The following is an 18,235-nucleotide window of genomic DNA, read 5'->3' as shown; positions in this document are numbered from 1 at the left end:
TTTAGTGGTTCAAGTTGGATTTTGGATTAAATCTTTGATGTTGTCTAGTATCTACTTAATTTACTCAACATTAGAAACATAACTAAACCATATTTTTCTTTATGTATGAATATATTATTAACATTTGCCATTAGGTTATCAGTTGTTGAGTTTACATCTGCAAGAGACTTATGACTTTTCATATTTTCCAGCACTGATGTGGATGACAATCATGTATCTTGGCCAGACCCTTCCAAAGTGTCTATAAATGGTAGGCCTTTCTGCTGTGTACTTTTGGGAATTGATCTGTTAGAGTCCAGGCCTATTCTCTCCATAATATTGATTTACTTTCAGGATTGGATTTCTCAAGTCCTCAAATCAAACCTGTCATCTCAGAGAGGGGCCAGTGCTTCTGGTCAGTTATTATTCAACTCATTGTCCCTCTCACTCTCCTAATCCATATAAGTATATACAACCACACTCTCTGGTTAATTAATGCTATACATCTAATTATTTATTTCACTTCAGTGATGCAAACAATCTGTTGGGCACTATGGCTGAATTGAAGAATGACCACCACAGGCTGAGTGAACAGAACAGCATTCTGTTAAGAACAGTGGCACAGTGTGAAGATACCAACCTCCAGCTCTCTGTGGAGATTAGTGAGTTACGTGTCAAGCTGAACAGGTGAATAGCTCGGTATTGCAGAAGGATAAGGTTTTAATGGTTAAAATATTGATTTATCTTGTCATAGTACATATAGCTGTTGGGCAGAAACCTTGTATCTCCTAATTTAATTTAACCTATTTTTTCTCATAAATGAATGTCCTATCTTATAATTCGCTGTAAATCACAAGTAGTGAAAATAGCCGATCTACAAGCTCACAATGCATCGTGATTCAATGCGTTGTGATCTTTTTTTTGGGGGGGGGGGACGTTGAAAATGTTCGCCTAATAACGTTCGGCAAATACGGACAGCAGTGTTTAAGTCTACTGTGTGTTTAAAAAATATATATATTTAAACAAAGACAAGTACTAACAATAAATAGCTGGTGACTAAATAATCTATTGGATCTATTGGATCCTCTGGAACACAGGTTCATTTTTGGACATACAGTACACGAACACGAACAATTTGAATAACTATTCCAAAAAATGTAAATAAAATGATAACAATTATTTATATTTTTTGAATGCGTTTTGCCAAACACTATTTTGGCAGTCAGTATTAATTTACTGGTGCTGATAAAATTACCACATTTATTGCACATTTCAGACAATATATATGAAAGATTGAGCCTCTCTGCACTCTTTTTAACACTGAGCTCTGACTAGTTGATGATGCCCCCATGCAGCGCCCAGCGGTCAGTGATGACAAGAACCAGGTCTCTAACAGAGGACCTCGAGGAGGCCCGCCTTTCCTTTAGGGCGGCACAGGATAGGGCTTACCGCACACAGACCAGCTGCACCAGATTGGTACCGTACACAAGGCTCCAAGTGCAAGGTCATACAAAAATGGAATGTCTGCCCAATTATAATATGTTTTCCTTTTCTTAGAGCAATGAACTTGAATGCCTGAAAGTTCACGTAAGGATTCTTGAAGATAAGGTAGCTTTCTGATTTTGCCTGATCAAGTCGTAGTGCTCATGCTTGATCTTTCAATTTTGGAGAAAATATATAAGAAAACAAAACATTCATCATCTCCACAGAATGAAAAGCTGTCCTTTGAAAGAACATGCTCTGAAGACAGTGTCAACAAACTGAGGAAGGTTAATGCTGAATTGAGGGTAAGAATCATCATAAAAATACTTCTGTCTGTCTGTCTGTCTGTCTGTCTCTAAGATAAGTCTTACTGAAGGGAAATCTCTTCATGTTCACAGGCAGAACTTGAGGATACTCTTGTTATGCTGACTCTAAAAGAAAGAGAAATCTCAAAGGTCTGTCTGCTAACATTTACATTTTCCAAATCACAACGTAAATGTTTGTATGTATTTTTTCAACTTTTATTTATCTCAAATCTTTGTAGAGAGACATTCTTATGGCTAAAATGATGAGCTCTCATGTGGAAAATCACAACATCATAGAGGTATGTTTATCTAAAATGTGAAATATGAAAATGTATTTTATATATAACATTTATATTCAATGTATGTAATATTATAATATATTTGTCATGATCAAATGATCAAATTTGCTGACATGTTATAATGATAAAACTGGTGTAATGACTGCCACTGATAACTACACATCCATTTGAATCAAAATAGTAGCATGTTTGTTTGTTTCTATGCTGTAACCTGAGTTAGTTGCTATCTCTTGATGAATGTATTTATTTATTTCTGCCATTGAAGGGGATGCAGTCAGAGCTACAGAGGTTACAAGAACATTCGCAGCAAGTTCTTCTGAGGTATGGCACTTCTAAATCTGCAATTATACAAACACCAAAAGAAATATAGCAATTAATTTGCCATTAACATTTACTTTACACCAGTAACTGCGTATATTATGTTCAAAGTAGTTAGTTGAGTATTTTAGTAACAAAATCCTCTACCCGCTAATTTGAATGTTTCAAATTGTCTGTTTCCTATTACATCAGCAATGTTTTACATTTCCATGGTTGCTATTGCTCTTTCTCCACCTAAATGTATATTTAATCATCGTCTATATTCATTCATTGTATTTCTCAGCTATGTTCACTCCGGGGATCATGATCTACTTCTTATTCCTGGCAGGTTGCACAGCCACTCCAGAAGTCCACAGAGTCTCTTTAGTAGGAATGTTGATCCTCCTAACTACCGTTCTCTGCAGACTGAGATTCAGGATATACAACAGGTACTAGTTGCTCAATGTCTAGTGGTTTTAGAATAGTCAATGTCTCTCACTGACTTAGTTCCCATTGTTGAAACACACATGTGCAACAATCACCCCCTCGTGCACTGAGAAAACAGCCAGTAGTTATCCCATTTCCTTGTTCTTCTTTCCTCAAATACTCAACACATACAGGCATACACAGTATGCATCTCCATTATCTACGAAGTGGATAGGTAACAGGTCCTCCCGTTTGTACACGAGAGCTGGCAAAAACTTAAGGGAACTCAGATTAGGTAACAGGTAAATGGCCCATCAAGTTCAATAAAGTTATTACAACTGACAAAACGGAGACAGAGCTCTGGAATGCGCTCATTGGTCAGATTTGTTTAACTAATGTGTCAGTACAATGTTTAATTAGTCCCCTTTTCCTACCATGTTGTCTCCATAAATGTTTATGATGACATGACTATAGAGACAATGTGTACAGATTTGCGTGACGTTTGGACAAAATCTGTAGGAGTATATAAAAAAAGTAAAGATTGGCCTCCTGGTGGTGCTATAAAAAGCCGGTGTGAAAAAATGCTGGGCAGAGGTTTTTTCCTTGGCCTCTAGTGAGTGTGCATACAAAGTTTCACGCCGATCAGTCCAGTTAGGTAAAAAATGTGAATCGGCCTGTTATAGCACCACCGTGAAGTTGATTTGAAAAATCTGACAGATCCATCTTGATCACATGATTATAGAGATACTGTGTACCGATTTCCGTGATGTTTCGACAAAATCTGTAGGAGTAATATCAAATAATTCTATGTGCACAGTTTCATGTCTATCGGGCGAACGGTACCGGAGATTAGCTGTTCACAGACGGACACACAGAGGGACGGACTGGGGGCAAAATATAGTCTCGGCCAGGGGTGCAATGCTCACTGTACGGCCTTGCAAGCCGTGCCGGAACCTATTTGACCAGGAGCACACGCAGGCACACGCATAGATTTAAAACTACTTTAAATTCGCACATCAACAAAGTTTTCAAAGGCTCCCGACTCACACCTAGCGAATTAACATAGGAATAAGCCTAGATGCATATCAATTGTCCATTGTGTGACTTGCAGTGTAGGTGTTAAGCGACGTGTGTGTCACGTCATTGAAATGGAGTGCAAGAACATACCAAATGAGAATTGCATGCCTGGTCTCGGCCACGCCTTCGCGGCCTGGCGGAAGCAATGACACATCCATTTTCTTTTAAGAATTACTTAATTTCCAACTGAACAGATAAGTGGGATGCCATTGGTTTCGGTTTCTGACAGACATTTTTCCGTGACAGCTGCATCCAGGGTCCGGCTGAACTAGGCTTGCATAGTCTTGTTCTTACGTTGTTCTAACTTTATTGTCTGCAGCAACATCATGGTGGTCTGGAGGAATTAGGCATCCCACCCTTTATCACAGATGGCATGCAGAATATCTTTCACAAGATCAAATCTGCTGAACTAGCTCATCTTCTCTACACTAACAGCCCTGACAGGGTGAGAAGCAGCCAAGGCCTAAACTCACATAGAGCACAGTTAAATCTTCAGTCTTAATTTAGCCACTTAAGCCCTATACTTAATTGCATTAATCTATAAGATGAGAGGGTAAACATGGCCTCAAGTGGACACATCATGAGTCTATTCTCAGAGTTAAATTAACACAGGGGTTTTGCTGTGAGGATGCTTATTCATTTTAAGCATACAAACATATTGCTTCTCAAACCGTCTTAAAACCTATAACATCAATATACAAACAGGCTATAAAGATCATGGAACCTATGAGATGGCACCGTTGTAAACGTTAAGAAAACAACCTTTTTACTTTTTAAAATGTTTTTTGTAATATCAAACAGTTTTTTAAATGTTTATATACTCATGTTTCACCTCTGTTTTCTGGACTGGTTGTTAGATGCCAGAGCTCTAGAGCAGCTACACAAGCTTCAACAAATGGTGATTGTATTGTTCCCATGTGCAAGAACTCATTTGGACAGTCTGCCTTCTCAGTAAAGCGGGCAAAACTTTGGAACTGTGTGTTTGAATCAGAGACAGATTGTGACGTGTTTATTCAGTCAGATGTCCTCATTATGTAAAGGTACGCTATATATGCCTATATTTTCACCCACAGTATTGTACTGGTTCTGTTGAATCACAGGAGATGCCTTACCCACACAGCCAGGAGCAAGCAGCAAGCATCAAACAGCAGCTTGTCAAAGTGTATGTGAGTTTTTACCTCCCTTTCTCCTGTTATGGTAACAGATTGGATGTCACTAGCATTATTCACTATATGTTCTGTGAAATTACCCCAGCCTAATAAAAAGAGAGACTTGTTTTTCTGTTAGACAGTGAATTTATGGGCATCTCTGTTATGCAACCAATTGGAGTTACTGTCCTCTGCGTCTTCTGTCTTCTGAGAAACCATCAAGCATAAGTGCAGTTTTAGGAGCCCTCCGTGACTACAGACATAACAATGTGTAAGGGAGTTGTTTATGAATTGGGGGGGTGGTTTCAGGCTGAGAGAGCTGAACCTGCAGAACTCTGTGTGGGAGGAGAGAGGGGAAAAGGTGGAGGAGCAGTGGAGGGTTCGGGAACAGGAGCGAAGGCAGAACCAGACTGAGGAACAGACCCAGAACCAGACCCGGCAGACGCACACCCCAGAAGCCAAGGCTGTAGAGAACTGGCAGAGAACCCTAGGCCTGGAGAGAGCAAAGGCCAAGGTGAGATCAGAAGACAACCAAACTAACCAGGCCTTGGCTGAGACACAAGCCAAGCTCCAGCAAGCAGAGCACACTATCAGCGATATGAGGGAGCAACTCTGCCACCTACAGGCTGCTTTGAGAACTTCACAGCAGGATGTTTCTGAGTGTAAAACGGCTCAGGGCAAGATGGTAGTCCTCCATAGTGACAAGGAGACCAACACTGTGAGAGATGGACAAAGCTGGACTGGGGAGAATGTAGCGAAGGAGTACAGGAATGCAGCGGTGTCCACAGATCCGCCTACTGAGAAAGCAGCCCGATCAGCCACAGAGGAGAACCAAACCCATGTGATGTCAGATGGACTCCTTGTGACCTTAAGTAGGATGGAGGCTATGGTCAGTGGTGCCCTGGAGACAGCTGAACTGGTGAGGCAGACTGAGAAGCAGGTCGGTCAGGTGAAGGAGAAGATGGAGAACATGACTCTGAAAGTGGCAGAGGCTCTGGGCAAAGCAGTGGACACAGACAAGCAGCTGAACGTTCAGGAGGCCAGGTTGAAAGAACAGCTTCAGGTTTGTGTTGTTTGGAAAATTTTGCCTTTTCCCATTACTGTTAATAATGACAAACATCACCATAACTATAACATCTCTGAACTGAGTTGCATCAGTTTTTAGGATTTTAAAATGCATGAAAAAAAATGTGTTAAAGGTAGGGTAAGTGATATTTTTTGTTATTTTCTTTTTTTTTTGTTAAAAGGTTAAAGTACTATATTCTGATAGTAATCATTGCTACAGAGCGTTTGTTTGGTCACAAGGGTCTCTCCAGCTCTTTAGTAAACAGAATATAAATACATTTTCAGGTAGGTTACAACATTTAAGCCAATCAGGAAAGAGCAATAAAAATGCATTTTCTGTTTTATAAAGAGCTGGAGAGACATGGGAGACTCCTTTTACTGAACAAACACTCTATAGCAATGAGTACTATCAGAATATAGAGCTATGTAACACTTATTTCAACCAAAGTGAATCACTTACCCTACCTTTAAATAAAACTAGGTGAAGAATAAATGTTAGACAAGCTCTGAATCTGTTTTCTAACGTGTGTATAACACACACGCACGCACGCACGCACGCATACATACATACACACATATACATATATATATATATATATATACCAATGAGGGAAGAAAAGAAGGTCTTGTAGGTCTGACATATTCGCTGAATGTTAACCTATTATACCCAATGGAGGGACGCTAGAGTTCATGTGGTTAGTACACTTGTATTTGTAGCAGTAATATTGTCGTTGCAATAATATTACCTTAAAATAGTATATTTTAATAGTATAAATGGTTGGTATAAAATAGTATATTTTATAAGGGAAGTCCCCAATCTTTCACGGTCTGTCTGTTCTCGATTTGAATTAATATTGAAGACAGTGATCTATATGAATGATCTCTCTCTGTATTCCTTTGAAGCCTCCTAGTCCCAGAGAATCAACTGATGTTGGATCAGATGTCAGTGGCTCTCCAGCTGAGTCTGAAGTAGACATTAGAGACGGAGACAGGAGTCCCTGTCCAGTGTCTGTGATCGCTGATAGCAGTGCTCCTCTACCATCAACCGATGAACCTTCATCCTCCGCCAGTGAGCCTCCAGCCTCAACGAGGGAGCGTCCACCCTTCATCAATGAGCCTTCACCCTCCACCAGTAAACCTCCATCTACCACCAGTAAACCTCCATCTACCACCTGTAAGCCTCCATCTACCACCAGTGAGCCTCCACCTACTACCAGTGTTCCTTCATCGTCCACCAGTAAGCCTCCACTGCCAGAAGGTATGATGTTAGTGTTGAAGAAATACTGTTTCTACTTAGTGGTATAAACACAACATCTCTTATCGGTATTTACCCTGAAGCTGTTTAAAATAGATTAAACAGATATTTAGATTATCATTTTTTTTACAAACAGCTGGTGTACTGAGGAGGAAGAGGAAAATGTCCTTAGGGACTGTAGACTATTTCTATTAATAGTCCATGGAGAATTACAGGAGGGCATGTGAGGGTACGTGATTTTCTTTGGAAGGTTCGATATTTATAAATGCTCGGGTGAGCCATAAGAAGCGATTAAAGCTGCTATACCTGTACAAATTTGCAGTTGTATCAATTCTGTATTTTTTATACTCTTAATCATGTTCAAGGTTCAAGGTTGTGAACCTTGAACTTTGTTCATGTTACTATGATGTCCTGATCAGGGGGAGGTTTGTTCCTTTAAGCTAAGGAGGGTCACGGAAAACATTTGCTTAAAGGAGGGACAAGTCTTCCATGTACTCATAAACAATAACAAATAATAATAAAACATCTTCACAGGCGTGGAAACTGTACTGTCATATGTGACTGAGGGTGCATAATCCCAATTCTTTTGGCACTTTGTTATTGCTACAATTTAACAGCTGAGGCTGACATAAAAACTCAAACACTGCCATCACAGGGAAGAGTCACATTGTTTATTTCACATGATAGGAACCTCTATATTAAGAGTCCAACTTGGCACTGCTGCAGTTGTACTTGTTTACATTATGATGATGATGCTGATGATGATGTTGATGATGATAGTTATGTGATGAGACTTGCTGTTGAACATTATTATGTGATAATCCTCCATGTTTACTTAAGGGAACAAGTTCTTCCTATGTAAGCCCTATTATTATAACCTTTGTTTAACAAATGAAGTAGCAACCACGTGATCTACAGTAATACAGGAAAAGCAGTAACCGTTTGTTTGTGCGTGATGCCATGACCAAATGATAATGCCATGTGCCATGATAAATTGTCCAAATTCCTCTAATGGCACTGTACATAATATCTGCAGGTTACTGACATTGTACCTCATGTGTTTGCTGAATTACTGTACTTTGCATGAGTTCTCCAAAGGAGATGACACAGTCACAATTATGCTTAATTAACTCTCATACACCTCGAAAATAACAGATGCACAAGCATTTTTAGATTGTTGTTGTGAGACATCACTGTATGACAAAGTATAAATCATGCTTTACTCTGGACTTTCAACCAGTGGACCAAGCACCTGGAGCTACAGTCATGGTTGCCAGGTTATTGTTGCCATTAGTGCCAGGGGCGGTAGGGCACTTCCTGAAACGTCGGTCAAACCAACCAATCAGATGAAGAGCACCCGCATCAGCCTTACAGAACAGCACCCTAACAGCACCCCTGCATTTGCATTGCACAGGCTTTCCTGTTATAAATGCAAATCAATTCCATTTCACTGTACAGTATGTGGTCTGTTTTCAACAGGTGGCGCATCGAGAGGCAGCAGCAAGGTGAGAATCCTTCCATTTGATGAGAAATACGGTAGAACATCTCCTGTAAGTAGAAATATAATTCCATTATGAATGTAGGCATGTGTGCTGTTTTTTAAGGAGGTTCTACGGTAATTATATACCCTGTTTTCAAGGTTAAACATTTGATAATGTATAAATAATTTCACTGGTAATAATCATGGGTGAATAAATTACTCATTTTGTTCTTTGGGTAACATTTAATCACATGGATTTATAACACATTCTCAAAGCGTACTCAGGAGCTACATGGTACATTTGTGAGTACTGACTCAATATACTTGTTAAATAATTACCATGCCTTTTTCATTTTGTGAACATCTGAGCAAATACAGCAGATGTTGACAACGTAGTTTCAGTGGTGGACAGTACAGTAACTTAGTACATTTACTCAAGTATCTGTACTTTACTTTAGTATTTGTATCTTTGGATACAGCCTTTCACTAACTAACTGACCACTGAATTGACCACTTAAACTCTATTTCAAATACAGTGAAAATAGCAGATCTACAAGATCATGACGTGTCACACATCACGATGCGTTGTGAGCTTGTAGATCACCTGTTTTCACTAATATTTTTTAAAATCTGGATAATCTTATTTTGTGAAATGTTACATTTCAATATAGCATTGCATTGACATTAAAAACTAAATGTACTTTGTAATTTGTACTTTAGAATAAGTGTTTGAAAGCAAGTACTCCTATACTTAAACTCAAGTAAAACATTTGACAGAGCAACTTTCACTTGTAGTTGAGTAATATTTGACCAGGGGTATCTATGCTTTGACTCAAGTACTGGGGCTGAGTACTTTGTCCACCACTGTGTGGTTTACAAAAAAATCTTTATGTTCAAGTGATAGGAAGTGGATGGATGTCTCTCACTTAAGCCCGATTTATACTTTGTTGTATAACGGTGTTGTATAACGGTGTTGCACACCGAAAATAGCAGATCCACAACCTCCACGCATTGCAGATGGAACGTGTTGTGAGCTTGTAGATCTGCGGCACACGACCGTCGTATGATGGAGCATAAATTAAAAATGAGCTAGTAGAGTAAACATGTGGGACATGGACACAGTCTTTATCTATTCCCTCATAATCTGTTACACACACACACACACACACACACACACTCACACTCACACTCACACTCACACACACACACACTCCACTGTTCAAATCTCTCCTCTGACAGTGATTAACAAGGTAGATAATCTCGGTAGAAAAAACAACATAGCTTTCCCCAGGTTTCAGCTTGGTTTGAAGGATGATCAGTCATGGCTCAGTGGAGCTGCAGCCTCAGAGAACACACACACACACACACACACACGCACACGCACACGCACACGCACACACACACCACAGCAGCCCAAAGAGGCATACAGAGCCTTCTCCTTAAATGGTCAAAGCTCCCAGGAGTGAACTAGAGGCTGGTGCTGAAAAAAAATCCAGGGAACAGAGGGGAAGGGAGAGGAAGAGAGAAGCCTGGGGGATCGCAGGGTTTTCTTCGTAAAAGTCTGAGAATGACAGTTTGACGGTGGGAAGCTGGTTTGAGTGAGGAGGTCAACAAGTGGAGTGGGTATTTCTACAACAGTAGTAGACGTCTCAGGTAAATGGTCTGTGCTATCTGTGCAGGTAGATGGGATCTGCTGTGCTATACCTTAACTTTGGGATTTTAGTGATTATGTTTATGCCGACTTCTGCAAACTTATGTGATGCAGCCTGCATCAACTTGTCAGTTTTCTGTAGATGTGACTTTATAGTGTTGAACTGACAGCAGCATCAAGCCTTTGTAGTGCTGAGGATTATGGACTCTGTGTTTCTCTGGGAGACTGTTGTTGTCTGTCTTTTAACTGTTGTAGGGAACATCCACTGTGCTGTTGTTTGCCTTGAACTTGAAAGGAACAGCGTCCTCTGAAATTACGTTTTTGGATTACTGTAAAACAGGATGTTGACATTTTGTTCAACTACACCAATTATTATGTAGGCTGTGGTTACTGTAGCTGCAGTAAAATGTTACTGTCATTTAACTCTGAGAATGAACAAATGTAAACAAATGGACCCGTAGGGTTCATTATCATATAAGTATCATTTGTCCACTCTGAGTTGCAAACTGATCATTAATACTGAGAATTTAACTGTGTAAAATCTGAACTGTAGCTTTCCATTTCCACTACATGTTTGTACTAGACACTGATTAATGTATCGACCCCTCAGAATTATACTTTCATATGCTTATTATCGTTATCTTTCTCACACTCCTATATCCTGTTATCTCAGACTATGGTTCTGTAGCCTACCACTTCCTCTGTTGTCCGCGTACTCTCTGTGCTTCACACAACCAAATTTTAAACAAATCTGGCATTAGGGAGCGGGCTTATGTAACAGGGTAGACAAGAGGGAGGAGGGCTCGGCTCATTTTCTCATGCGGGAGGCCATTGCTGTGGCGGGAGGCACTGTATATGTTTGAGGGCCCTAGGGGCCTGACCGTTATAAGGGACCCCCGTCTCCGCTTTTAATGTGTTTTCTTCTGAGTTAACTCCTTCAGAATCAGAATCAGAATCATCCTTATTGACGCATCACAGGTTTACAGGGGTTACAGTGAGTTAAATTCGTTTCCAGAAAGAGACAGAAAAGAAAGAAGGGGGGGGGGCAAGGGAAGGAAAAAAAGAAAGAATAAAAAAAAAGAAACACAGTATCTACATATTTACACACAGCATATCCATCCAAACATTATGTACGTGAGTGTGTAAAGAAGACACACTCAAGGAGGACAGCTGTAGTTGACAGTGGAGGGGTCCTGTGAGTCCAGCCTTGCAGCCATGGATGTTCTGTAACACACTCCCTGACAGGAAATAATTACAGTGATTCAATTGCACTGCAATATTTATCTCAGGATCATGATGCACCGGGGAACAGTGTTTGAACAGTGTTTGGTCCTGCAGCAGACTCCTGCATCATGCATGTTTTATCATCATTTATGTGACGTTCTCACTCATTGTATTTTCTCTGAAAGCGATCTTCTGCTATGCCAAGTGGTCAAATATGTCACATTGTGCTATGTGGGTTTAAATGCTGGTTGCAGGGTTTGTTTGCATATTAGGCTACAGTATGTCAGAGAGCACCTTTATGGAGCTACGTACAACAAAATATGACACTATTCTCTGTAATGTTGTACAAAAGAGGACCTATAATCAATGATGTCATCTGGAGTTATGTTTTTCTTTGCCTTTAAACAGTGAGATAAAAGAAACACATCTAAACAAACAAACAAAGAAATCAAACATAGAATCTGCAATAAATGTAATCTATTTGGTCACCAGAACCTCAAAGCTGAGGTATTCTGTGTTTATATATATATATATAGCACATAAATCATGCAACGGCCTCTTGGGAAAGACTGCGGGTATGAAGCAGTTCATAATTTCATGAGCAATGAGCATTAACTGAATGTAGTGCCATGAGAGGTCAATAACACCTCAGTGACATCATTTCAACAGGACAGAGAGTCATACACAATGTCATACTCAGACTAAACCAGCAAGATGGATTAGGTCATGATTCAGTTTAGCAGTAGAGTATCAAAGTATTTTTGACAACAAGATCACATGATTCATGATGTTTGTGCAATGAGTAGAGAATGTGCCTAAAAGTGTTAGGAGAGAAGTACGGCCACTTTGAGGCTATTCAGGTCATGCATATCTAAATCTCAATGTGAATCTTATGTGTAGACAAGGCAAATAAACTGAAATGTATCGCCCAATTGAGTGCATGAATCTGCAAAAGTAATGAATAGCGCTTTACAATCACACACATTACAATCCATGTATGTGAATTAAACATCTGTTGATTTTATTTCTATTATTTTGAATAGTAATAACGATGATACTACTACTACTACTAATTACAATGTAGGCTATGTGTGTCTTTTATGCACACCCACAACCCAGGTAGAATTGGGCTGAAACGTTGCATAGTGGTGTGTTATGATCAAGGGAAGGTCATGGTCATCAAACCCAGGCCATGCTCATATATACGTCACGCCCCTCTAAAACGCCATGCCCTCACCTCAGGTCGGATCGGCCGTAAAATGTACATGGCAGTGTGAAATGATCCGTGGAAGGTCATGGCCAGGTCAAAACTGGAAAACATATTGCTTTGTTGCTATTTAATGCCGGGTGCATAGTGTAGATCTGGACCAAATCATGGCCTTTTTGACAGTACTGCTTTTGGCTGCTATTTGTATATCGTTGCTGTCGGGCAGAAATCTTGTATCTCCATATTTCAACTTTGTATGTTATTTCCATAAATTATCATCATACAAGAGTGTCGCACAAAAGTAGTAAAACAATTAGATCTACAAGCTCACAACCCGTGGCGCGTTTGAGTTTGTAGATCGGCTATTTTCACTATTTTTAAAAGGATCCCTGGCTAATAAGCCAAATATGCCTTAATACATTAATATAACATAATTGCCCTCTATAACTAAAATAAAATAATTAAGATATTTTATTTTCTAAAAACAGTTCTTATTTTACTCAAGAGGGGCAATGCCCTTCGCAAGTTCCATGTGTGGTCTAGCCCTATGGAATTTATGGAATGCATGTGCATGAAAAACATTTTTAAACTATTGATTTGATGCTCATATTAACCTTAGGAAGTATTAAGTTGTTTTTTATTTTCACATGCATTCCATTTTTATTTATTTTTTGATTTTAGTTATAGAGGACAATTATAATGCATTAAGGCTTATTTGGCTTATTAGCCAGGGATCCTTTTACATTTTTTTTAAATAATATAAAAAACAGGAACGTATTGGACATGCAAGGTTCCCACCCGACAGCAACGATATTATACTGTAGGTGTAAGTATATGTATGGGTTATGAAATGATTGCATGATTGCTTTTCTTCTGTTAGAGCTGACAGTGATCACTAGTAACAAATCAGTAACCAAAATGGCACTACCGGTCATCATCAGCATGCATCCGCAGAAAGATCATTAAAAAGAAATGTGCAAGTCAAGTCTAAATGTTTATAGTGGGTAAAAACTCATATTCAACGTGAATACACAGAGCCCCTCGTAACATTAGCTTTAAGTGGTTGGCAGTGGCTGGAAGGCAGAGCAGCCATCTGGGAACTGGAAGGCAGGGGTGGAAAAAGTACTATTATTTTTTTACTTAAGTAAAAGTATCAATAATGCAATGTAGACTCTGTTACATGTAAAAGTCTGGAATTAAACATTTACTTGAGTAAAAGTGCAAAAGTATTGGTATCAAAATGTACTTAAAGTACCAAAAATAGAAAGTACTCATTATGCAGAATGTCCTGTTTCACAAGTTTTCAAATGTATAAAAATCTTTTGAAAATAGCAGATCTACAAGCTCACAATGCGTCGCATTGTGAGCTTGTATATCTGCTATTTTCAAATGGCCGAAATGTATATTGGGCTGAAGTGGTTAATGTATGTTGATAATAATCAAATCTACTAAGTAGCCAGTAACTAAAGTTTTCAAATAATTGTAGTGGAGTAAAAGTACAATATTTGCCTCTGAGATGTAGTGAAGTAGAAGTAAAAGCACAGAAAATTGGAAATACTCCATGAAGTAAAAAATACTTCAAAATTGTACAGTGTTCACTCAAGTACAGTACTTGAGTAAATGTACTTAGTTACTTTACACCACTGCTGGAAGGTCCCCGGTTCGATCAGCGTGATCTAATATGAGAGTGACGAAACTATATCTCCCATTGTAAGAATGGAATGCGGAAATGCTCGTTCTCAATGAGGATTGATTGATTAATTGAATACTTTATTCAGAAGTTTGCAGAGAAAAAGCACATGGAAGTACAGTTTACAATACAAGGTCACTATAAAATGGATTGCCCAGGAAAGCCGCAATGGCTTGTTTCAAATGGGATCCTCACATACTCAATTCCTGGAGATTTTCATGGAGGAAGGTCCAATGTTAGGAACTATAGCCCATAGCGGCCCACTTTGCGGCGAGATCGTAACTCTCTCTCTCTATGGGTCTGGGTTTGTTCATGTTGCAGTGTCACTGAGCAAGACACTTAACCCCTAACTGCTCCCAGTGTGCCCCATGGCGCTGCACACTGCTCAAACATTTTTGGGTCAAAATGTAGAGAAGTAATTTCTCCCTGAGGATCACTATAAATACCCATTTAAAAAATATAAAATGTCCATTCAAGAAATTACCAACATAAATCTTTCTTGGATGGATAATGGATCTGTCAGCTTTCATTCACGTGCCAGAGGATGCCAATCCAGTCCTACTGCGTCATACTGTGTTCATCCACTAGCTCAGGGGTTCACAAGCCTTTTCAGCTTCACGCCCAAAAGATATATTTGGTGTCTCCCAGGGACCCTAACTTAATAAATAAATTATGAATTAACCACTTTAATTGTGAAAATACCCCGCCCCATCGACAAGCTTACAAGGCGTCACATCATGACGCGTTGTGAGCTTGTAGATCGGCTATTTTCACTATTTCTTAAAGGTTTTTTATATTTATATTTTTTATTTTTGTATTTCTGAAATTCTTTTGAAAAAGGTTTATGTTTTTCTTTTTTTTTGGGAGGGGGCGTATTTTTGAAAATAAGAATTTTAAGAAATGATAGGAAACGCAACTCAAAAATGGGTCCCTACCCATCGTTTGGGAAACACTGCACTATACTGCTGGTTACACCAAGGACAGTGTGGGAGGGATTGATCATATTCTGTTTTCATACTACAGGACATTGCATGTGTTTAGAATAAGATCGTCATCCAGAAATGAGTTGCTCTCTGCGGTGAGCTTCACCAGAGATGTCGGTGTTTATAATGTTGCACACTTACATCTCAATAATTTATTGGAGCCCTCTCTGGGTTTTTTGGAAGGAAATGGAAACTGCCAGATGGAAGTATGGCTGAAAAAATACATGTGAATAACACAAGATTTAGGCTCACAGCCAGGATGTATGCATATATCCATGGAGCCCAGAGTGACTCCTGGTAGAGAGAGAGATGAGAGAATGTGACCAATGTCACTGAGTGACCTGACTGACGTCATGTCTGATAACTTAAGATATTTTGGGTACTCTTGCTGGACACGCTCATTTTCTCACTAAATCATCCATGTTTATGTGTCCAATGTGAACGTAACAAGTGAACGTATATTTGTTCATGCATGCTCACTGAAGACCTGAGACCCTGCACATACTTGTACAATGCATATAAAATAAATTCTTAGACATTCATATATGTGCTTCAGCTGAAATGTAGAAGACAGTTGTGAGCTCGTAGATTTTTTTTTTTTTTTTTTTTTAAGAATTGCCCATAATGACATGCCCAGAAATATGGATGCCAGGTTGAAAGTGGTTAATTTCTAAAATGATGCCTTTGGCATTTACTGAAAACCTCCATACTCCCTCAAGTGCTACCACTTCTATCCTGGTCTGACTGGATTGTGACCTGTCGTATATGATGAGGCAGTAAACTGCGGTTACCAGGCTGGTTTGAGATATTAAAGTAGAGGAGACGGCAGGACCAAGGTTCCCATATTCAGCATTTATTCAGCAACAAACAGCAAACAGCATAGCATCATAGCATGAGAACCAGGGGCAGAGCCCCTGTCCCAAACACAGCCTAACGGTGTGTGAGTGTACTAGTTCTGAGTTACATTACATTCACCTTTTATGCTGTATGTTCACATTATCAGGCAGGTGGGGTGAGGGTCAGTGAAAGCCCCCCACCACCTTTGATCAACTTCTTTGATCAGTGCCATCCTGATTAGCAACTGTATGTGAGATAGCTTGGGTGTGAAGACAATGCCGGACCTGATGGCATCAGGCTATCGATAGAATGTAAATTCCATTCACACCTATAGCCAGCCTCTTGATTTCCTATGCAAGCACCTGGTTCACTTCTTTAGTATAATTTCACAGTTCCATCTATTTTTACTTGCATACTGTTCATAACTATAAGCCATATGGGCTAATATACCACATATTAAAATGGGTGTCATTTATCTTAAAACCGACTCACTAGAGGAACAATTTCTTGCAATTTTCATAGTTATTTAGTGAAGAATATTGCATCTTATCTCTGTTGTACTGTGGTATCCACTGTCTGTCTGTCTGTCTATCTGTCTGGCTGGTTGGCTGGCTGGCTGGCTGGCTGGCTGAATGAATGATCATCCAAACATGTTTTATAAACACGGTCTAGTTCAGGATTTTCAGAATCCAGAATGTGAATACAAATCATGCTGGTTTTAGGGCAGATGTTGTTGTGGTGATGTTTTTGTTGCTAAGTAATAAAATTAACAGCACCAACTTCCTGTGACCACTATGGTCATGACCAGAGTGACTCAACCCCTGTGGGGATTGGTTGTACCAGTGGCTCTTTCCTCGCTGTTTCTGTTTTCTCTTGAACATATTTTACCCTACCAGCTGAAATGCATGGCAGTGTATTATAATCGGTCACGTATGTTTTTGTTTGTTGTTATTTGTAAGCAAGATAACTTGAAAACCAGACAGATGAAACATGGAGGGAATGATAAGTAGACTGACCTAAATGTATTAAAGTTGTAATCCGTAACTTTTATATCCTACCCAGGATTCCAAACCCGGGTCCCTCATTCTACTGTTGAGTTATAAATGAAAGCATATATGGGCAGAGGATAAATAGCATTTTGACCTTCATGCAATGTCACTTAAATTTCTTAGTAGAATAACATGTAGAGACCAACTAAAAACATGTAAAACGGATTATATGAATATTTAAACCACCTGTACAGCATGCTTATTATACTTGATACTTGAAGTAATGTAGTAACATGTGTGTGTGTGTGTGTGTGTGTGTGTGTGTGTGTGTGTGTGTGTGTGTGTGTGTGTGTGTGTGTGTGTGTGTGTGTGTGTGTGTGTGTGTGTGTGGGGTCGTCGTGGGCTTGCAGCGTCAAGAAGAGGAGGGACACTTATTTCTGGGATCTCCTCTTGACCAGAGAGGCCACAACTCGGAGCAGTCCTGCGAACCTCTCTGTGGTGCTGAGAGACCCTTTATTTTCCCCCACACGCGATCCCGTCCCACATTGCCCCCTGCCATGCCCACCCTCCCTGAGGAAGAGGAGGATTCCCCTGAAGAGTTGGACAGTTCTTCTAGCTCACCCATTACAGTAAGTACACTTACCTTTCACTCATATTATATATTCTGTACTCCAGAGTCTACAATGTAAAAGCCTCTGTGTTCATTTAGCTCTGAGAATCTCGGAGTGACTAAATGGGTCTCCCACACAACTATCCTTCTCCGTTCTCTACACTGGCTCCCCGTATCGGCTCGCATTCAGTTTAAAACCCTGGTGCTAGCCTATAGGGCATTGAAAGGAAC

At 39.7% G+C, this 18,235-nt stretch overlaps 1 protein-coding gene across 2 annotated transcripts in view; it reads left to right on the top strand.

Annotated features, from left to right (window-relative positions):
• Window positions 1–8,803: 8,803 nt before the first annotated feature.
• The window catches only part of mrvi1 (murine retrovirus integration site 1 homolog), a 30,864-nt gene continuing 21,432 nt past the window's right edge, over window positions 8,804–18,235 (top strand). Inside the window, exons 1-2 of one of the 2 annotated variants that reach the window (XM_084065771.1) lie at window positions 8,804–8,838; window positions 17,805–18,023. In XM_084065771.1, coding sequence (XP_083921897.1) covers window positions 17,952–18,023 — 72 coding nt within the window. In that variant the 5' untranslated portion in view covers window positions 8,804–8,838; window positions 17,805–17,951. Of the gene's footprint in view, window positions 8,839–17,804; window positions 18,024–18,235 lie in introns of those variants that run through there. The other variant, XM_084065770.1, reaches the window with a different exon arrangement.

The sequence above is a fragment of the Gymnoscopelus microlampas genome (genome assembly GCF_963454915.1).
Source record: "Gymnoscopelus microlampas genome assembly, chromosome: 1".
NCBI lineage: Eukaryota > Metazoa > Chordata > Actinopteri > Myctophiformes > Myctophidae > Gymnoscopelus > Gymnoscopelus microlampas.
The sequence above is the reverse complement of the archived record's forward strand: the minus strand, read 5'-3'. Positions and strand labels throughout refer to the sequence as shown.